Here is a 22,785-nt window from a genome sequence, read left to right on the forward strand (position 1 = left end):
ATCTGTCAAGGTCTGCTGAAAGAGGGACCCAACTTTTCCCATGATGCTGGAGGGCATTGTATCATTAAAAACCAAAAAAAAAAAGAAAAAAAAAAACCAAGCCCAGTGCTGTCCAGTCAACTCCGACTTATAGCAACCCTATAGGACAGAGTAGAACCGCCCCACAGAGTTTCCAAGGAGCGCCTGGAGGATTTGAACTGCTGACCCTTTGGTTAGCAGCCGTAGCTCTTAACCACTACGCCACCACGGTTTCCATCAAATCATTAGGACAGTGAAAATATACATTTCTAGGAGCCAGGTAGAGTATGTCGCTCCCAGATTTCCTTGGGCTCCTTAGAAGCTACTGGTCCCAATACAGGAAGGGGACAAGCCACAAACGCAGCCTGTCTCCATTTTAAGCCTGAAAAAAAAAAAAAAACTTTTAAGATTTTATAGATTAACTCTTGGCCGCATTATATATGACCTGATACTCTCCTGGAAACCCTGGTGGCGTGGCGGTTAAGTGCTACAGCTGCTAACCAAAAGGTCAGCAGTTCAAATCCAACAGGCTCCCCTTGAAAACTCTATTGGGCAGTTCTACTCTGTCCTATAGTGTCACTATGAGTCGGAACTGACTCTGTAGCAACGGGTACTCAGTCTTTACCATCTCCTTGATATTTCATGATCAATACCACTAACAAATTTAGAGAGTAAAGCCCCCTGCCAAGAGCCCTCCAGCCATCCCACCCTTTGAAATTTCCCATAACCAGCAGCTGCGTTGAGGGCTTACTACACACCAGACACTGTGCTTCCTGTGAATTCATGGGCGTAGTCCTCCTGTAGGGGCCCAAGGGGCTCAGTAAACAGCATCCCTCTTCCATTCTCACAATTTAAACTCACCCATTGTTGTCAAGTGGATTCTGACTCATAGCGACCCTATAGGACAGAGTAGAACTGCCCTACAGGGTTTCCAAGGAGCAGCTGGTGGATTCGAACTGCCAACCTCTTGGTTAGCAGCCAAGCTCTTACCACTGTGCCACCAGGGGTCCTCAATCTAAACTAGAGGTCAACAAATTCTTTCTATAAAGGGAAAATAGTAAATATTTTAGATGTTGTGGTCATCCAGTCTCTGTCACAAACTACTCAACTATACAGTTGTGCAAAAGTAGCCGTGGACAGTATGCAAACAAATGGACGTGGCCGTGTTCCGATAATACTTCATTTAAGCACATCAAGACTTGAATTTCATGTAATTTTCATGTGTTATAAAACATTAGTCTTCTTTTTATGTTTTGAACCATTTAAAAATGTAAAATCCATTACAATCTCCCATGCTAAATGAAAATAGGTGGCAGGCCACCCCTAAACCTGATCTAAACCAACTGAGAAGTAAAAGAGTAAAGTAGACAGAATAGCAAAATATCACCTTTAATATTGATAAAGCCAACATGGAAAACGTGGCTTACAGTTGTGGGCAAGTGAACCTCCTGAAAAGAAGCTCCGTCAGGAGACAGACTTACACACCCAGTCCCAGGCAGCACTGGGCCCCGGCCTCCCCAGGCTGCAGCAGGCCCCTGGCTGATTTATGGCATGGAGGAGCAGGGCAGAAGGTGTACTTCCTGCAGGCAGGTGGGGACTGAATACACGTGTCCGGTGTCTTCCGAATTCACCAACTCATTTCAGTCTGAGGAGTGGAGAGGGGAAGAGTCTTATGCTAGTGGAGCCCCCTCTACAGGTAAAAAAAAAATCAGCGGAGGGAAGAAAGCTGTCATCCCTCCCCCCCAAGACCTCACAACAACACCATCGGGCAGGAACTATGTTTATCTGTTTTTCACAGGTGAGGAAACCGGGGCACAGAGAGGTTGAGTCACAGCTGGGATTCAGAGGTTGACAGGCTGGCTCAGCGCCCACACACTCTTACCTCATACCACATACTATGCTTTTCATGTCCTTTTCCCACTTCACAGAATCACCGTATCAGAACGCCAAAGTCTACAAATGGTACGAAATAGGGGGTTTTCATTGGCGGGTTTTTCGGTTAGTTCACCGGGCCTTTTTTCCTAGCCTGTTGTAGTCTGGAAGCTCCACTGCAACCTGCTCGGCATCATGTGGGTGTTGTTAGGTGCCGTCGAGTTGTTTCCGACTCATAGTGGCCCTGTGTACAACGGAATGAAACACCGCCCGGTCCTGTGCCATCCTCACAGTCGTTGCTGTGCCTGAGCGCGTTGTTGCAGCCACTGTGTCAGTCCGTCTTGTTGAGGGTCTTCCTCTTTTTCACTGTCCTTCTCCTTTACCAAGCACGATGTCCTTCTCCAGGGACTGGTCCCTCCTGATAGCATGTCCAATGTACGTGAGACGGAATCTCACCATCCTCGCTCCTAAGGAGCATTCTGGCTGTACTTCTTCTAAGAGTTCAGCATCATAGCTACATAGTTGTCCACTGCCAGATGGGTGATGGCTGCGCTTGGGTGCATTGGCCGGGAATTGAACCAGGTGTCCTGCAGGGAAGGGGAGAAAGCTACCCCTGAACCACCACTGTAACTGGCCCAAACAAAAGGGAAATTGAGGACCTCTCCCGCTACCTTCTCTCCTCTGATATTAGAGAGCAATCCACCTTACGGGTGTCTCACCTAGCCTTACATAATAAAACGCCGTGCCATAAAGTCCTTCAAGCCAGTAAGCTAAAAGAGGAGTGATATATTCAGTCCATCTCAAAGGAATAGATTCACTGGGTGGTGCAAATTGTTAAGCACTCCACTACTAGCCAGCTGGAAGTTTGGTGGTTTGAACCCACCCAGAGGTGCCTCAGAAGACAGGCCTCGTGATCTGCTTCTGAAAGGTCACGGCCTTGAAAATCCTATGGAGCCGTTCTGCTCTGCACCCATGGGGTCGTCATGAGTCAAAATTGACTCAACACCACCTCAAAGGGTGTTCCATGTTTAACCAGCTCCCATCAACTTGCTGAAATTTTATGAACGTCTCAAAGTTAGAACAGCGCGTTTACATGTAAGATAACACTGTTCTGTATTTCTTCATGATATTCACAGTGCTTTTACATCCATCATTTCATTCGGACCCTGCAAGGAAGGCAGGTGAGAAATTATTGTCCTCATTTTACAGAAGCAGAAACTGAGGTCCAGTCCTTCCCGCCCGACCCTCACGTTGAACGTCAGCACTGAGACTAGACAGTGCTTTTCCTATTGCTCAGCTACCCCACAGCTCTCGCAAACGCCAAGTGAGATTATTCGACCTCAGGGTTGCAGCTCCCTAGCCGCTTTGTATACTCGGGAGACAGGACTGGTAGAAAAAAGTGCTTGAGGTAAACTGCAGCTGAGAATTCTGTGAGTAAACAGATTTCAAAATCTGATCTTCCCAACATAAAATGTTCACAATTTCTAAGTGAAAGAAAGATAAAACTATGAATGTGCAATAATTCCAAGTTTATTTTAAAAACACACTGGTTTTTACTTTCGCATATATATATTTTTATAAGTCCCCAAATTCCCTACATGGTAATTGTTTTTTATAAACTTTAAGAAAAAAGTTCATTATTTAAAGTTTTAAGAATACAACCATAGACTTCATTGATTTGAAAAACAATAGGAAGATAAGCATTCCTTAAATACATGCTCACAAGAAATGAGGGTAAATCCCATGGTCAACAATGAAGATGAAACCAAAAACCAGAACCAGGACTTCTCTCGTGCGGCTTACCAGGCTGGAAAAATCAGAGGTTTATGTTTTAATACAATGAGAAAAAAAGACAAAATTCTTGGATTGAGTCAGGTGAAACAAGTGAGATCTCCATGTAAGGTCGGAATATTGAATTTTTTAGTAAAATCCTTAGTATTGCAGGCTGATGTGAGATCACTGTTGTGATGCATGAAAATGTTCTTTGCGTACAGAAAAAATATCGTTGACCCAGAAGATCCCCGATGCACCCGACTAACGCTCACCGGCCAGATGGTTGCCGTGTCTCCAGAAGAAGTAGAATTTGCCAAGCAAGCCATGTTTTCAAGGTTCGTATATGCTTTCAGGAGCCCTGGTGGCACAGTGGTTAAGAGCTTGGCCACTAACCAGAAAGTCCTTGGAAACCCTATGGGACAGTTCTACCCTGTCCTGCAGGGTCACTGTGAGTTGGAATCAACTCAACGGCAATGGGTTCGGTTTCGGTTTTTTGATGCAATGACAGCGATTGGTCTGAGCCACACTTCCTTCCGTGGCCCAGCACTGCCAACCATATGCCAGCTCTAGTTGTTTCTTGCAAAGACCAGGCAGATGGCCTTGCAAAGGGCTGACACTGCCCCTGGAGAGCACCCCACATTGAGGTGTCCCAGACACAGTTCTCACATGCTGCCAACCCTTGTCAGTGCCCTACCTTGAAATGAAAATAACTGAGTCTTCATAGTCAACATGACACACATTTCAAATTCCTCCTACAAGGAAAGAATGGTACCAGATGTTATGTTGTTGTTGTTAGCTACTGTCCAGTCAGCCCCTGACTCACGGTGACCTCATATGTGACTGAGGAGAAATGCTCCATAGGATTTTCTTGGCTGTAATCTTTACGGAAGCAGTTCACCAGGTCTTTTCTTCCAAAGAGCTGCTGGGTGGGTTCAAATCGCCAACCTTTAGCTTAGAAGCCGATCGAACACTGTCTGCACCACCCAGGTCACCAGAAGTTACGCTTCTCAGTGTGGTGCATTGGCCCCGTGTATCAGAGTCACTTGTTGTTATTAGGTGCCATTGAGTTGGTTCCGACTCATAGCAACCCTAGGTACCACAGAACGAAATACTGCTGGGTCCTTCGCCATGCTCACAATCATTGTTATGCTTAAGCCCATTGTGGCAGCCACTGTGCCAGACCACCTCGTTGCGGGTCTTCCTCTTTTTCACTGACCCTGTACTCTGCCAAGCATGAAATCCTTCTCCAGGAACTGATCCCTCCTGGTAACAGGTGCAAAGTATGTAAGACGCAGTCTCGCCATCCTTGCTTCCAAGGAGCATTCTGGTTGTACTTCCTCCAAGACAGATTTGTTTGGTTTTTTTGGAAGTCCATGGTATATTTAATATTCTTCACCAACACCACAATTCAAAGGCATCAGTTCTTCAGTCTTCCTTATTCATTGTCCAGCTTTCACATGCATATATTCATTGTCCAGCTTTCACATGCATATGATGCGACTGAAAATACCATGGCTTAGGTCAGGCACACGTTAGTCTTCAAGGTGACATCTTTGCTTTTCAACACTTTAAAGTGGTCTTTCGCAGCAGATTTTCCCAACGCAATGTATCTTTTGATTTCTTGACTGCTGCTCCATGGGCATTAATTGTGGATCCAAATAAAATGAAATCCTTGACAGCTTCAGTCTTTTCTCCGCTTATCATGATGTTGCTTATTGGTCCAGTTGTGAGAATTTTTGTTTTCTTTATGTTGAGACGTAATCGATACTGAAGGCTGTGGTCTTTGATCTTCATCAGTAAGTGCTTCAAGTCCTCTTCGCCTTCAGCAAGCAAGGTTGTGTCATCTGCATAATGCAGATTGTTAATAAGTCCTCCTCCAATCCTGATGCAACACTCTTCTTCGTAGCAGTCCAGCCTCTCAGATTGTCTGCTCAGCATACAGATTGAACAGGTATGGCAAAAGGATACAACCGTGATGACACCTTTCCTGACTTTAAACCAATCAGTATCCCCTTGTTCTGTTCAAACAACTGCCTCTTGGCCTATGTACAGTCTCCTCATGAGCACAATTAAGTGTCCTGCAATTCCCATTCTTTGAAGCGTTATTCATAATTTGTTATGATCCACACAGGCAAATCCCTTTGCATAGTCAATAAAACACAGGTAAACATCTTTCTGGTACTCTCTGCTTTCAGCCAGGATCCATCTGACATCAGCAGTGATATCCCTGGTTCCACAACTTCTTCTGAATCCAGCCTGAATTTCTGACAGTTCCTTGTCGACATACTGCTGCAGTCGCTTTGAATGATATTCAGCAAAATTTTACTTGCATGTGATATTAATGATATTGTTTGATAATTTCCACATACACTTTTTACATACCCATCACCTTTCTTGGGCATAGGCATAAATATGGATCTCTTCCAGTCAGTTGGCCAAATCTCCTGGTATAGACGAGTGAGCGCTTCCAGCGCTGCATCTGTTTGTTGAAACATCTCAGTTGGTATTTCATCAATTCACGGAGCCTTGTTTTTCACCAATGCCTTCAGTACAGCTTGGATTTCTTCCTTCAGTACCATCTGTTCCTGATCAAATGCTGCCTCTTGAAATGGTTGAACGTCAACCAGTTCTTTTTTGGACAATGACTCTGTGTATTCTTCCCATCTTCTTTTGATGCTTCCTGCATCGTTTAATATTTTCACTATGGAATCCTTCACTATTGCAACTCGAGGACTGAATTTTTTCTTCAGTTCTTTCAGCTTGAGAAATGCTGAGCATGTTCTTCCCTTTTGGTTTTCCATCTCCAGCTCTTTGCACATGTCATTATAATAGTTTACTTTGTCTTCTCGAGCCGCCCTTTGAAACCTTCTGTCCAGTTCTTTTACTTCCTCATTTCTTCCTTTTCCTTTAGATACTTGACTTTCAAGAGCAAGTCTCTTCTGACATCCATTTTGGTCTTTTCTTTCTTTCTTGTCTTTTTAATGACCTTTTGCTTTCTTCATGGATGATATCCTTGATGTCATTCCACAACTCTTCTGGTCTTCAGTCATCAGTGTTCAACATGTCACATCTATTCTTGAGATGGCCTCTAAGTTCAGGTGGGACATACTCAAGGTCATACTTTGGCTCTCATCGACTTACTCTAATTTTCTTCAGTTTCAACTTGAACTTGCATATGAGCAATTGATGGTTTGTTCTGAAGTCAGCCTCTGGCCTTGTTCTGACTGATATTAAGCTTTTTCATCCCCTCTTCCCACAGACAGAATCACTTAGGATGCTTATATAAATGTGGCTTTCTGCCCCCCACCCCTGCCCCTTGACCTACTTACTGAATCAGATTCTCTGGAGATAAGGTTCAATCTAAATTTTTGAAAAGTCTGCCCCAGGAAACATTATGCATTCTAGAGTTTGAGAGTGCTGCTGTAGAGCGAGAGGCTGTCCAGTGGGAGCTGGAGCCTGGGCAGGGGATAAGGCAACTACGTGGGGGCAGCCCAGTGTGGACGGCAGAACTTGTGCAAGGGGAGGTGCCGTCTTAGTTATCTAGTGCTGCTATAACAGAAATATCACAGGTGGATGCCTTTAGCAAACAGATTTATTCTCTCACAGTTTAGGAGGCTAGAAGTCTGAATTCAGGAGAAGGTCTTTGTCTCCTTTCAGCATCTGTGGGCCTGGCATTCCTTGGAGATCTCCACGCGTCTTGGCATCAATCTTCCCCTTTGTCTAGGAGGTTCTCAGAGCAGGGACCCCAGGTCCAAAGGACACTCCTCTCCCAGCTCTGCTTTCTTGGTAGTAGGAAGTCCCTCTCCCTCTGCTCCTGTCTCTCTTTTTTTTCTCTTGTAAGGTGATGCAGGCCACAACCCAGGGAAACTCCTTACATCTGATCAGGGCTGTGACCTGAGTAAGGGTGTTGCATCTCACCCTAATCCTCTTTAATGTAACCTAATCCTGCCTCATTAACATAACAGACAGCTCACTCCCAAATGAGACCATAACCACAGGCAAAGAGGCTAGGACTTAAAACACATCACAAAAGGGAGGATAATCAGGTTATAAAATGGAGGGCAACCACACAATACTGGGAATCATGGCCTCGCCGGGTTGATACACGTTTTGGAGGGACACAATTCAATCCATGACAGGTGGTGTCTGCACGGAGGGGTGGTCTGTCAAGGGGTGTTGAAGTCTAAGCGGGGCGATGAGTGTATCCATGAGGGACAGCCTGTAATGAAAAGTCAGAGCTGGACAAGGGGCGGTGGGGGGTGGGGGGTGTCCATGCACACAGGCAATGAGAACAGGCAAACTGGCCATTTTATAAATTAAGGAGGAACGGCACAAAGGCAGATGTAAAGTTGGATGAGCCATCCACAACCATGAAGATGAGAACAATCAAATGAGTAAATGTAATGAGGATAATGGAAGCCAGGATTCTCACTTCCACAGATTAGTTACAAACACGTAAAGGCAGAAAACTAGAATGAACTCCATGGAATTGAGTTGGAATTGGGTGTATCAGTGTTCATTTGTGGTTTTCAGTATGGAGACAGAGAAGTAAACACAGATGTATGTTTTGTTTACAAATTCAGCAAGCCGTTAGTTCACCTCTCTCCTCTTGAGCTTTATGATGAACAATGAGAAGAAGCCAGGTGACACATTCTTAGACCACTGAGTTCATTAGGTACGTTTCCGATTTCCCATATTACAGCAGGCTACAGTGTTGCCAAATTTCTCACCACTGCATAACATGGGCCCCTTTCATCCAGCTTCTAGTAACATTTTCTTTACTTTCTTTTAAGCCATCACTGTCAGCCTCCTCGAGGCCCCATGATTTAGGTTTCATTATGGCAGCACTGCACTTCTGGCACCCAGATCTGTCCCAGTTAGGATTACAAAACTGAGTGGCTTAAAGTAACGATGGTGACATCGGCTGTGCGAGTGTTTGGAAGTGATAGGGCGTCAGGTCAGCATCTCACTATCACGTGGTTCAGGAAAAAAAAGTTCTTTCTACTGTACTTTAAACTTCTTTGTAAATTTATGATTGTTTCAACATAAATTATTTTTAAAAACAGAACACTGACCTATTATATCGTTTCATTGTTTTTCCCAGTTTGCAGTTGGTCTTTGAATTTTTTCTATAATGTTTTTTGATATAAGGAAAACTCTTATTTTTATGAAGTCTAAAAAAAAGTGAGCCCCAGCCCCTGCCCTCCAGGATATTACAGTGTGTTTAGGGGGAGAAGGCGGCTCAGCAAGTAACAGGAGGCAGAACATAAAGGTCCTTGTCCGCTCTGGTTCCGCTTTGTCTCAACAGTTCTAAGCACACTGCAGGAGTGGAAATCTCCCTGTGAACAGACTTGCTTCGTAGGCCCACAGTTTTTCGTTTTAACAATTCATACAGACACCATCCATAAAGCACTTCTTTATGTTTAATGATAACAATTAAAAAAAAAAATTGCCATGAAGTTGACTCTGATTCATGGCAATCCCATGTGTGTCAGAGTAGCACTGTGCTCCATAGGGTTTTCTCTGATTCATGGCAATCCCATGTGTGTCAGAGTAGCACTGTGCTCCACAGGGTTTTCTCTGATTCATGGCAATCCCATGTGTGTCAGAGTAGCAGTGTGCTCCACAGGGTTTTCTCTGATTCATGGCAATCCCATGTGTGTCAGAGTAGCACTGTGCTCCACAGGGTTTTCAGTGGCTGATTTTCAGAAGTAGGTCACCAGGCCTCTCTTCTGAGGCACGTCTGGCTGGACTCAAACCTCCAATCTTTCGGTTAACAGCTGAGTACATTATCCTTTTGCACCACCCAGGGTCTCCGCAGGTAACAATAACAGACACTTACTCAGCACTTACGCTATGCAGATGCATACCTGAGCTTATTCATTTGCTCCCCGTACAATCCTCTGATCTGGTACCAGCAGTATCACCCACACTACAGACAAGGAGGCTGAGGCTCGAGAGAGCAAAAGGGACATCCAAGGTGTCACAGCTCGTCAGCAGTGGAGCTGGGATTTGAACCAGGAAGTCTAGCTCAAATCTTGAGCTTTTAGCTACTAGGTGTAGGGTCTATAGTTTCCTGCCTTCCTAAGGCTCTCCCAGGCTCCGATACCCAGCTTCTTGGCTTCCACTCTAGCTGGCTTGAGCATGGTTTGAGCTTCTCTCAGCCCAGATGACGACTGGAGCCTGAAGGGTTATATACAACTTGGCTGAGAAGATGTAGATTCTTTTTTGACCAATTAAAAAAAAAATTATTTTAAGATAATGGATTCCAGAAAAGTAGGTTGAGAAATTAGTCTTGTTGACAGCCATTTAAAATCAGTCCTATCTTGATTGGTAAATAACTAATAGACCTCAATTTTATTATTATTTTTTAATGATTTCTCCTCTCCCTCTCTCCCCACCCTTGTAACCATCAAAGAATGTTTTTTTCTATGTTTAAGCCTTTTCTTGAGTTCTTCTAACAGTGGTCCCATACAACATGGATTCCTAACCCATGCTTCCGGAAGGCACACCCCTCTGGTAAGAAAAGCTTCAGTGTGGTCTCTCCTCTGTTCCTTCAGGCACCCAGTTATGAGGAAGTGGCCCCGTCAATACGAGTGGTTCTTCATGAAGATGAGGGTAGAACACATCTGGCTTCAGAAATGGTATGGAGGGGTATCCGAGATTCCAAGGGAGGAATATTTCAAAGCAGTTCCAAGAAAGGCCTGATGGAGGAAGAAAAACGACCTCAGTGTTTGTGCTTTAACATGAAAAACTTGTAAGTCACACTGCTGGAAAGCTATTGTCTGCGGTCTCTTTGCTGAAAGGTTCACAGCAGCCCTGTCGTCCTTACTGAAGAACAGAAGAGGATGAACAGGGAACACTGTGCTAGACTTGAAATTAAAGTGGTCATTTGCCAATCGTCCATTCACACAGGTTCTTCACCTACCCAGCCTTTGTTTACGTTGTATGCGGTCGAGACTCACCTACTTGAGGGCCATCTTCGTTGTCAAACTGACACATTAAAACAGTTGCTGTTCCATTCTTTAGAAAAACAAATTACACCTGTGAGTGACTTTGTATCCTGTGAGTACGGTGTGATGACTTTGTATCCTGTGAGTAGGGTGTGATGACTTTGTATCCTGTGAGTACGGTGTGATGACTTTGTATCCTGTGAGTATGGTGTGATGACATTGTATCCTGAGAGTATTGTTGTTGCTTGTTGTACCAAAAGCAGTGTCTGGGTTCAAGTGCAGTGCAACCACAAAAGAACTAAGCATGCATCATACAACCCCAGTGCTGTGTTTAGGGAGAGAGTGGAGGACTGTTGGTCTATGGATTACTCACTGTGCTGCTGGAATGCAAATGTATCATGAAGGCACGTTTGCTAGAATGTGTAGATCACTTCTGAAGCCTTTTCCCACTGTAGTTGACGAGCGGTGGAGAACACACATAAATCAGTGCACAGCCATGCCCTTGGTAAGCAGGCCGTGGTGGTACAGTAAGAGGATGGGGTGGCTTTGGCGTCAGGCTCCCTGTATCCCTGCAGCTCATGTTTCTGACAGGGACTGCTCCTCTCAGGGGGCATCCAGAATAAGAAGCACCTCAGTCTGTGGTATGTAGAGGAGACTCCCAGGAGAGGGGAAGGAAGCAAAGGTAACGTGAGAGAAGGAAGGAAAGGAGTCTGGTGTAACTGAGGGCCTACTCCATGTCCAGGCCCTTTACACAAGTCATCGCATGTCAACCCTACAACCAATGAAACATTTGCCATCATTGCTACTTACAGACAAGGAAACTGAGGCTCAGAGAAGTCAAGTCAAATCCCCAAGTACAGATTCTGGAATTAACTGCACATAGCAGAGAGAGTAGTGCCTAAAGGCTTTCCAGTTTTCAGAATGAGACAAGTTTTGGAAAGGCACAGGTAGCCATGAACTGGGAAAATCAGTAAAGCGAATGTAAAACAGAATGACGTACCTGCCTGGAGTGATTTGCCATGGCTTTTGCCCAAAAAAAAAAAGGTCTAAGTTTGAGTCTTGAGTCTTTTTTTCTTTTTTATTGTTGTTGTTCTCTAGGTGAAGATTTACAGAACAAATTAGTTCCTCATTAAACCATTAATACACATATTGTTTTGTAACATTGGTGGCCAACCCTGCGATGTATCAACACTCTCTCCCACTTGAGCCCAGGTTCCCCATTTCCATTTGTCCAGCTTTCCTGACCCCTCCTGCCTTCTTGCCCTTGCCCCCGGGCTGGTGTGCCCATTTAGTCTCATATACATGGTTGAACTACATGTATTATTATTTGTTTTATGTTGTGTTGTTGTTAGGTGCCATTGAGTCGGTTCCAACTCATAGCAACCCTGTGTACTACAGAATGAAACACAGCCTGGTCCTGCACCATGCTCACAATCGTTATTATGCTGGAGCCCATTGTTGCAGCCACTGTGTCAGTCTTTCTCATTGAGGGTCTTCCTCTTCTTCACCGACGCTGTACTTTACCAAGGGTTTGTTTTATAGGCCTGTCTAATCTTGGGCTGAAGAGTGAACCTCAGGAGTGACTTCAGTAATGAGTTAAAAGGGTGTCCAGGGGCTAGACTCTTGGAGTTTCTCCAGTCTCTGTCAGACCAGTAAGTCTGGTCTTTTTGGGGGAGTTTGAATTCTGTTCTACATTTTTCTCCAGCTTTGTTGGGGACCCTCTATTGTGACCCCTGCCAGAGCAGTCATTGGTGGTAGCTGAGCACCGTCTAGCTGTGCTGGACTCAGTCTGGTTGAGTCTTGAGTCTGACTACAGATTTAATATTTTCTACAAATTATATGCAGGAGTCCTGCTTGTGTTTGCAAGAAACTAAACTGTGTACGCACTCAAGGCCTGTGTGAGCCTGTGTGTACACATCCAAGACCTCTTAGAACTGAAGTCCACAAAGGATCTAGCAGTACCCAAGTTTTCTGTCTTTCTGTAATGACTATACACCCTCTTTGGTGGGTTTGGTTTGTTATAGAACATAAAAGCTCATGACCATATATAGAAAATATACATTTTTAAAATAAGTAAAAGTGTTATTTAAAAAATTAAGGCATAAAGAGAGTTTGAGTTGTCAAAGTATACTTTTCAGTGCCCTTTACTAAAAAACATAGTAAGATAAGCCAGTGCTCAAAGGAATTCCTGACAGTGGCAATACATAAGAGTAGGGTAATTTTGAGGGTATTTCATATTTTTTACCCCCTATTTATAGGTAAGGGGTGAAAACTCGAGGAACAAACTACATGCTCAAAAATACCCCACAAGTCACCCTCACACTTTAGCTTACAGTGATCAAAGCAGTGTGGACACAGGGGCTGACCGAACAGAACAGAGAGCCCAGGCAGAGAGCCAGCAATACACCCACCTGATATTTTATAAAGGGTCAAAAGCAATTCAGTGGAGAAAGGATAGTCTTTTCAATAAAGGCACTGGGGCAAGTGGACATCTGTAGGCAAAAAGTAATAATCCTCACGCCTTACACAAAGATTGACTCCAAATAGATCATACATTTAAATATAAAATGTAAAACTATAAAACTTTAAGGAGAAAATCTTCATGACCTAGGGATAAGCAAAGAGTTCTTAGACTTGATACCAAAAGTACTGTCCATGAAATGAAAATTTGAAAAATTAAACTTCATCAAAATTTAAAACTTTTGCTCTCAAAAAACCCTGGTAAGAGGATGAAAAGTCAGGCTACAAACTGGGAGAAAATAATTTGCAAACCACATACCTGACAAAGGACTAGCTAGTATCTAGAAGATATAAAGAACCCTCAAAACTCAACCATAAAAAAAATAAGGCAATCCAATTAGAAAATGGAGACTATGAACCTACGCTTCACTGAAGGGGATATACAAATGGCAAATAAGCACATGAAAAGGTGTTCAACACTATTATTCTTTAGAGAAATGCAAATTAAAACCACAATGAGAAATCACTACACATCTACCAAAATTGCTAAAATTAAAAAAAAAAAAAGAATGACAACCCTGAATGGTGGCAAGAATGCTCAGAAACCGAGTCACCCATGTGTTATTGGTGGGAATGTAAAATGGAACAGCCGTTCTGCAAAAACGCTCTGAAAGTTTCTTATAAAAGTAACCAGCACCTGTCATACGACCCAGCAATTACACTCATGGGCACTTATCCAATGAAAACTTGTATTCACACAAAACCTGGATATGAAAATTCATAGCAGCTTTATTCATAATAGTCAAAAATTGGAAACAACCCATATGCCCTTTAACAGATGAATGGTGAGACAAATTGTGGTACATCCATACGGTGGAATACTACTGAGCAATAAAAAAGAATGGCACAGCGACAACTTGAATGAATCACAAGGGAATTATGCTGAATGAGAAAAGCCAATCCCAAAAGGTCACACACACTGACCTTTCTATAACATTTTTTGAAATGACAGACTTACAAGAATGGAGAACAGATTACTGATTGCAAGGTGGTTGGGGGCAGAGGGAGTGAGGGAGGTGAGGTGACTTGAAAAGGGCAACACAAGGGAGCCGTGTGCTGCTGGAACTATTTTGTATCTTGATGTATCAATGTCAATATCCTGGTTGTGATATTGTACTATAGTTTGCAGGACGTTACAGCTGGGTAAAAGTGTACACAGATCTCTATATTATTTCTTACAACTGCACGTGAATCTTCAATTATCCCAGAATAAAAAGTTTAAAAATTTGTAAAGTTAAGGCTTACTTTAACTGAGGAATATGTGCTGTCTCTCTTCTTGGTCCCTAATAAAATGAGCACCTGAGCTATGTGCCAAAACCTAGCAGAAAAGAGGATAAGACAATATTAGTTATCTTTTGTTAACCGTTAATGTATGCATGTGTGGAAGAGAAAGACTTCTTTAGAAGTTTTCTAAAGGTGTGCAATTTAATGTTGATTACAAATTAATAAGAATTCAACAAATCTGTATAGAGTCCATATGGGACCCTTAGAAGGGGAGGATGTCTAAGATTTTGACATACACATACTGAGTAAGCTATGGTGTGTGTAGGGACCTGAGAGTGACGTAATTATTCCCCAGGGATGTTTATAGTGAAGAACTATATTCCCACTCTCTTTCTCTAAGTCTTCTGGGAAATAGTTCATTTTGTTTCTCTGTTTGCTTCTGTGAATAGGCTAACTAAAGTATATCCTGGCCCAGTGTTTTTGTTTACAGCGATTGTACAGATCCCTCAACTTGACATGCATCAAGTAATTTTGATGTTTCTTGTCTCGCTATGCCTTGTATATAAAAAAAAACCCATAGTCACTCTTTATAAAAGAGTTGTCTTTTGGTTGAAGAGCATTTCTACAATTTTTCCAGAATGTGGTCTCATTTTTAATAACTTAACTATCAAATAGTGTTCTGAAAATAAAACCTCTCTAGAATAATTCATTGATGCTCGTTTGATTGCTCTAGCAGCAAATTGATTCTTGTAAAATTGGAATTGTAAGGAAGTTATGTTTTCTGTGCTCTGTAATGCATGTGGAGTGTCAAATCTGTTTTCAAGATTAGATATGTATGTTTAACCAAAGACTACTTCATTACTGGTATGATTTCTCTGCTCAATTAAATAAAATGATGACACTTATATATGGTCCTTCCATGTAATGTTACAAACTGTCATTAGTAGATGTCCAAGAAAATAGTTACTGTTTCAAACAAAAAGAAAAGAATTAGCTTGGTAACTCGTGTTGATATGATTTGTTTCGAGCATGTTGTGGTTGTGGTTAGATGCCCTGGAGTGGGCCCCCAACTCTTGGTGACCCCAGGTACAATGGAACAAACACTGCCTGGCCCTGTACCATCTGTGATCGGTTGTGGATCAGACCACCATGATTTCATTAGCTGACTTTTAGAAGTAGACCTCCAAGCTTTTCCTCCTAGTTTGTCTTTGTCTGGAAGCTCCACTGAAGCTCGTTCAACATCGTAGCAACACGCAAGCCGTCATTGACAGAAAGGTAGTGGCTGCATGTGAAGTGTGTCGTCTGGGGATAGAACCCTGATCTCCAACATGGAAGGCGGAAATTCTGCACTAAACCACCGGTGCTTCTTTTTAAGGTATGAAACAACACCTATCGCCATCAAGTCGATTCTGACTCATAGCAACACTATAGGACAGAGTAGATGCGATGGTTAAGACTGTGTGTCAGCTTGGCTGGGCTACAATTCTCAGAGTTTATATGCGATCTCTCCCGCGATGGGATCTGCTGTGAGTAACCCATCAGTTGAAAGAGTTTCCTTGCGGGTGTGGCCTGCATCCGAATATAAGCAGACGTTCTGGCTTTTTGCTCTCTCTGGATCCTGCAGCTGCCTCCTGTTGGTCTGACCTCTGGTTCTTGGAACTTGAACTATCACCTTATCTGCAGATCTTGGGATTCCTCCATCTTCACAGTCTATGAGCAAGAGCCTTGCTTTCCAACCTGCTGATCTTGGGTTCATCAGCCCCCGAGTCTGTGTGAATCAGGAGATGCTGCTATCCTGATCCATGGACTTGGGACATTCCAGCCTCTACAATCATGGGAGCCATCTCTCTGATATAAATCTCTCTATATATGTATTTATATATTTTACTGGTTTTGTTTCTCTAGAGACCCCGGTCTAAAACAGTAGAACTGCCCCATAGGGTTTCCAAGGAGCACCTGGTGGATTCGAACTGATGACCTTTGGTTAGCAGCCAAACTCTTAACTGCTACACCACCAGGGTTTCCTTTTTAAGGTATAGCAGAACAAAATGAGCCTAATTTTCACTTTGAAAAATGTATAAGTAGCCACACTCTCGTGTCCCTATTTTTGGCGTAGTTGTTCCTCCTAGTGTTTGGAGCTAAGACAAAGTTTGTCCATCTCCCCTAGGAGGCCCACCCACCAAGTGACCCTCTCCCACAAGGGTGCTGGCAAGAGGCGCCTGCAAGTGCCTGCTGCTGGGTTCCTTGCAGGGCACCTTTCCGTGGACTGCCTTTTTCAGATGGCTTATAATTTTTTTTTAAACAACACATCTCCAATAGATTTTTTTTTTTTTTAAAGAATGAATTGTGAGGAATGAGAAAGCATGAAGCAGGGGAAAAGTACAGAGTAGGAAATAAATGCAAACATAAGCTGTTTTGCTAATTGGTCTCTAACCATAACAAACCAGTGCAGAGATAGCCCTGTACAACACAACGCAATAAAGGTTGGAGCTGTCCCCTGAGCAAAGCTGAAGATTTCAGCCTCTGATATTTGGAATTTAGGCTGCAGTCCTTGCTTCTGGATGGGTCACTGGTGTGTGGGTGTAATCCACCCATGTTTTAACCAGATTTGAAGGGAAGCATGGCCACATGGCCCAGGTAGAAGTAGGTGAAGTGCTTACTGTCATGTGCCACGTAACTACCAAAGTTTCTCCCCACACTGCAGAGCCGGGTGGGGTAGTACTTCCTGTCATAATCCTTCTTGACACGGGCTGCAATGTCCTTCTCTACGTTGCATTTCTCCAATGCCTGAGTAGCACACTCCACCGAGCCCTGTTGCACCTTCTCCAACGTGTCCACATTTTTTATCATGACCTCTGGTCACACATGGTCACCAAGGAGCAGGGAGTGGCCAACTGTGACAGTCTTCTGGGGGACAGGTTGAGGTGGCTCAAGGCTGGCAGGAGCTGCCGTCGCTACCTCAGCTGTGGAGCCCAGGCAACTCGCTCTTTAACTTTCCATGGCTGAGGATGCGCCCTAATCACATTCATTCATTCATTCAACATTTATCTTCTGAGCAGCTGCTAAGTGCCAGGCATCATTCTAGAACCTGGGAACACAGCGATGAACAAAACAAGAATCCCTGCCCTGTGCCCTTTATGTTCCAGCCGGAGAAGACAGAAGAGAATACACATAATGATTACAGAGTCTATTTGAAGGTGATAAACAAAAAACAAAAAATCGGTTGCCATCGTGCCAATTCCAACTCATGGTGACCCCACGTGTTACAGAGTAGACCCACATTCCATAGGGTTTTCAAGGCTGCGACCTTTCGGAAGCAGATGGCCAGTGCCTCTTGGCGGGTTTGAACCACCAATATTTCAGTAGTCCAGCCATTAACCATTTGCGCCACCCAGGGACTCCGCTGAAGGCGATAAGTGCTATGAAAAACAAGAAAACACCCACCATCAAATTTATTTGATCATCCCTTAAGCTCTCACAGAACGTCTCCTAAAATGTAGTGCTTCTGGGGCTGCTTAATCCCACTTTTGTTCTCAGAGGCTGACTTCATTTCCAAGTTCAGGGGACACCTCACCACCCCACAAATACAGGTGGCACACGAGGCTGGTGCAGGGGCACAGATGAGCAGCCAGCTGAACTAGCCCCTCCCTGGCCTTTGCATCTGACCCTGGCACCGGAAAGGACTCTGGCTTAAGTTCTTCTCTGGGTACTTCCTTGGACATTTTCCAGGCCCCTTTGTCAAGTTTCCCCCAAATCACACAGCTTCAGATCAGAGAGTGGTCATACCTACCCCTTGCCCTGCCACCCACAGACCTGAAGGCTGAGGACTGGGACAGCGCAAAGCTGCCTCTTTCAGGACCAGAGAGAGGCATTCATGGTCAGCGGAAATAATCAGAAGCTGCTGTGACCCGACACCAAAGTAAACAGTGAATTTCGCCAATCGTTAAAATGCCAGACAGAATTAAGTTTTCATTTTTCTTGGCATCACAACCTGGTGGCATATTTGAAGCAAAATGGGCAACCCACGTTACCAGAAAGCTTCGCGTGTAATCTTAAAAACAAATTAATTAAAGTTTGTTTCTCCAAAGGCCTTCCTGTGAAGGCTTTATCATAAGACCACATTTAGAAGGTTAAATCAATTTAGAGGTTAAATCCTTCCCCGGACTGATGAGTGTAGCTTCAATAGCGCAACAAGAAGGTTTTATATTAAAAAAACGAACTACTAGTGTGGGCTCCACGTATGTCAGGCCACGGACAACGCTTCATGTGTGTGAACGGATCTAACCCTCACGACCACCACGTGCGGATGTGTGAGCCTCTTCCTGTCTTGTTACAAATCGCTGTTGTTTGATTTCTAAGGAAATAGAGGCCATTACAGTGAATCTGCAGTTAACTGCCAAATAAGAAGGATTAGCTTGGTAACGCTCGTTGTTAGGATTTTTAAGGCTCTGAGTAAAATGTGCTTAATTTGCAGACTTTGAAAACGCTGACGTGGCTGCGTTTTGCTGTTCCCATCCTTGGATCATTTGCCATTTTTAGTCTAGGCGTTAGTCCTCGTGTTCAAGACTGGGAAAAAGCCCTGATTCAGTGATAAACAAACATGCCAAAGGGATCACACACGTAGTCTGGCAAAAATTGGCTCACGTCCATGACAGTGAACAACTCTGAGTGACCACAGCTTCCAAGACCACCCACCTATACACTACCTTCTCAGAGAGAGTCATGTCCTCTGCTTAGAACCACCAACTGCCCCAGCTTGCGCAGGACTAAGGGATTCCCCAGGACGAAGGAATTTCAGTGCTAAAAATCAGGAGAGTCCTGGGCAAATCAAGACAGGTTGGTCACCCTACCTCCATTCCACCTCAGCCCCCATGTCCTGAGTGACACCCTGAACCAGGTCACCTCCAGAACTGACCATCTCTGAACTCACAATTTTAGACGCTTCTTCCAATCACACCCTCTTCTCCTTCCAGGCCCCCTCCCTATTGCTGCCAGAGCACTAAGCCTCTCAAGCCTCATTGTCTGAGTCTGACTCAGTAGTCAAGAAAGTGACTGACAACATGATGGGATACCAAGAAGAACAAGACCACTGGCCCACCCTCATGAAGCTTATGTTTTTGTCAACTTCAGGTAAACAAAGACATTTTTAGGCCAGGTAATCAGTCAGTCCTGTGCCATCCTCACTATCATTGCTGTGTTTGAGCCCATTGTTGCAGCCACTGTGTCAATCCATCTCATTTCGCTGACCCTCTACTTTACCAAGCATGATGTCCTTCTCCAGGGGCTGATCCCTCCTGATGACATGTCCAAAGTACGTGAGACAAAGTCTCACTATCCTGGCTTCTAAGAAAAGGGTGGCGCAGGGCCAGGCAGTGATTCGTTCTGTGGTACATAGGGTCGCTATGAGTTGGAACCAGCTCGATGGCACCTAACGACAACAACAATCAGTCTGTGGAGACCATGGGTGGTGCAAATGGTTAACACCCTCCACTGATAACCAAAAGGTTGGAGGTTTGAGTCCACCCAGAGGTGCCTCCGAAGAAAGGTCTAGTGACCTACTTCAGAAAATCAGCCGTTTGAAACCCTACGGAGCACAGTTCTACTCTGACTCACAGGGGGCGCCACGAGTATCGGTATTGGTAATCCGTCTGTAAGTTCAGTGCTCTGTCACGTCAGCTGGTATCCTCAGCATCCCCACCCTTTACCATCAGAACCACATGGCAAAACCCCCACCCATTGCCCTCGAGTCGATTCCGACTCATAGCAGCTCGACTGGACAGAGGAGAACTGCCCCATAGGGTTTCCAAAGCTGTAATCTTCATGGAAGCGGAATGCCACATCTTTCTCCCATGGAGCGGCTGCTGGGTTCAAACCACCGACCATCCAATTAGCAGCTGAGCACTTAACCATTGCACCACCAGGCCTCCTGGCAAAACCCCAGCCCTGAATAAAGTCAGTGTTCATCTCTGTGGGTGAATATTTGCAGAGAAAAACCCACAACCGCAAGGATTGGTCCCACTATAAATCGATGGCCGATAGCCTCAAACGGGCCCTTGAGGCTGCCCAGCTCTCTCATTCTCTTCCACAGTCATTTCATGTGTTCTCCACTCTCTTCAGTCCTTGGCACTCCACGCCCACAGCCCCCTCACCCTCAACAAAAACCCTGCTTCCCCAGAGACCCCGAAGCCTTGGCTGGGCACGCCCTCCCCCTCCTCAGGGAGTGTTCCCTAGCAGCTGCCCTTCCCACCTCCCCTCCTGACACTCCTGTTGGGTGGTTTTCTCAGGCAGAGCACCCCTGCCCAGGTGCGGACGTGAACACATCCAGGCTTATCTGAGGTAGCAGCCAGTGTGATGAAAGGAGGGGAGACCAGAGGATTAAGGGTGTTTTTAAGAGCGGCCGACATGCTGCATCACGGGAACTGAGTCGGGGAAAGAACGAAGGAAGTGAAGACAGAAGACTGACACAGGAGAAGCAGAAGGGGTCAGTGAGCCTGAGGGTACCGTGAAGGGAAAGAATAGCTGCCACGGGGGTATTTGAGGGAACTGTGTAAACGAGCAATGTCCACAGTGAAGAAGTTAGAGTGATGACAAAGGCCAGGCTATGGCTGTGGAAAGAGAAGCCTGGGGTGACCAGAAAGGTGGTGGCTGGGTGAGCCAAATGCCACGGTGATGAACAGGAGATGTGGAGATACCTGCAAGGAGGAGAAGAGGCTGACAGGGGCATCCGAGCTTATTACGGGTACCCCTGCCATCCCTGTTGTTAAGTATTTCTGAGGTCAACCTAAAGTCATGAGGTGTAAAGAAGCAGATTTGTTTCACTTTATTTATTTCACTTTGTTTTGTTTTGTTGAAGGAATAAAAATCCAAAGCACCAACACAGCCTTTTAAAATAGAGAGCTGGAATCCACTGTTTCTTAGCTTTGCGAACTTGGGCAAAGTTGTTAAACCTTTGGTTCCCAGTTTCCTCACCTATAAAGTGGGATAATAATAACAACCAGGGCCTGACACCCAGTAAGGGCTAAATAAGCAGTGGGATCATATGAATTCCACCATTGTCTGTCAGTTTGTCCTACTGTGGTGGCTTGCGTGTTGCTGTGATGCTGGAAACTATGCCACCGGTATTTCAAATACCAGCAGGGTCACGCATGGTGGACAGGTTTCAGAAGAGCTTCCAGACGAAGACAGATTAGGAAGAAAGGCCTAGTTGTCTACTTCCAAAAATTAGCCAACGAAATCCTTTGGGGTCACAACAGAACACTGGCTGACACACTTGCTTTGGATACGTCATCGGGAGGGGTCAACTGCTAGAGCGGGAGGGACATCATGTCTGGCCAAGCAGAGGGCTGGTGAGGGTGAAGGGGACCCTCAGTGAGTGGACTGGTGTAGTAGCTGCAGCGATGGACTCAAACATGCCGGCAATTACGAGGATGAGGCAGGACCAGGCAACATCTAGTTCTGTCGTACATAAGGTGGCCGTGAGTCGGAGTGGACTCGACAGCAGCTATCTGTCTGTCTGCCTATTATCTATCCATCTGGAGTCTCTGGGTGGCACAATGGTTAAGCGCTCAACTACTATCTGAAAGGGTGGTAGTTCAAACCCACCCAGAGGTACCTCGGAGGAGAGGCCTGGAAATCTGCTTCCGAAAGATCACAGCCTTGAAAACCCTATGGAGCAGCCCTACTCTGCACACGTGGGATCGCCATGAGTTGGAATCGAGGGATGTCAGCTCATGACAACAATCTGTTTGTCCATCTGCCTATCTATTCGTCTGTTTGTCTCCCTATCTGCCTATCTATCTATTTCTATCTATCTATCATCTATTACATAAATTGGAAGAAAAGCCCAGTATTTACTTCCAAAAATCAGCCAGTGAAAACCTTATGGATCAAAATTGTCCAACCCCCAACTGACCATGGGGATGATGCAGTACCAGGCAGTATTTCATTCCATTGTGCATGGGGTCACCACGAGTCAGAGGCCAACCAGACAGCAGCTAAACAGCCACCCTCACAATCATATGAATGATTATTTTCATGTTGTACCGAAGTAATTTGTCCACGTGTCAGTCTCATCAGCAAGACTATGATCTATCTGAAGGGCTGGTTGTGCACGTAGTGCCATTCTGGCTCACGGTAAGTGTTCAGTCAAGGTTGTGGGAAGAAAGAGTGAATCATCTGTGGACTTCTGGTCTCCGTGAGTGCCTCTCACTAACACGCTTCCTTTTTCCACCACCTGCTGTGACTCTCTTCCCTAGCCTTCCTGTCACCTCGCTGAGGTCCCGCATCCTCCCAGCCCACTGCCAGATAACCTGCTGACTCTCCTGGAGTTTCTGACAAACTTTAGAACTTCCAAACCTGGAGATTTTTTGCTAAAGCTGTGACAAAGAATCACTGTGCCACCTTGTGGCCCCTCCTGGGAACTTCA

At 44.8% G+C, this 22,785-nt stretch overlaps 1 protein-coding gene and 1 pseudogene across 1 annotated transcript in view; one reads left to right on the plus strand and one right to left on the minus strand.

Moving 5' to 3' along the window:
- Positions 1-15,232, plus strand: part of CREG2 (cellular repressor of E1A stimulated genes 2) — a 28,626-nt gene extending 13,394 nt beyond the window's left edge. Inside the window, exons 3-4 of the mRNA XM_049856336.1 lie at positions 3,885-3,998; positions 10,224-15,232. Coding sequence (XP_049712293.1) covers positions 3,885-3,998; positions 10,224-10,371 — 262 coding nt within the window. The 3' untranslated portion in view covers positions 10,372-15,232. The remainder of the gene's footprint in view (positions 1-3,884; positions 3,999-10,223) is intronic.
- Positions 15,233-16,958: 1,726 nt separating this feature from the next.
- Positions 16,959-21,112, minus strand: LOC126060306 (dynein light chain 1, cytoplasmic-like; annotated as a pseudogene).
- Positions 21,113-22,785: the final 1,673 nt, after the last annotated feature.

This window comes from Elephas maximus, chromosome 17, assembly GCF_024166365.1.
Source record: "Elephas maximus indicus isolate mEleMax1 chromosome 17, mEleMax1 primary haplotype, whole genome shotgun sequence".
Classification (NCBI taxonomy): domain Eukaryota; kingdom Metazoa; phylum Chordata; class Mammalia; order Proboscidea; family Elephantidae; genus Elephas; species Elephas maximus.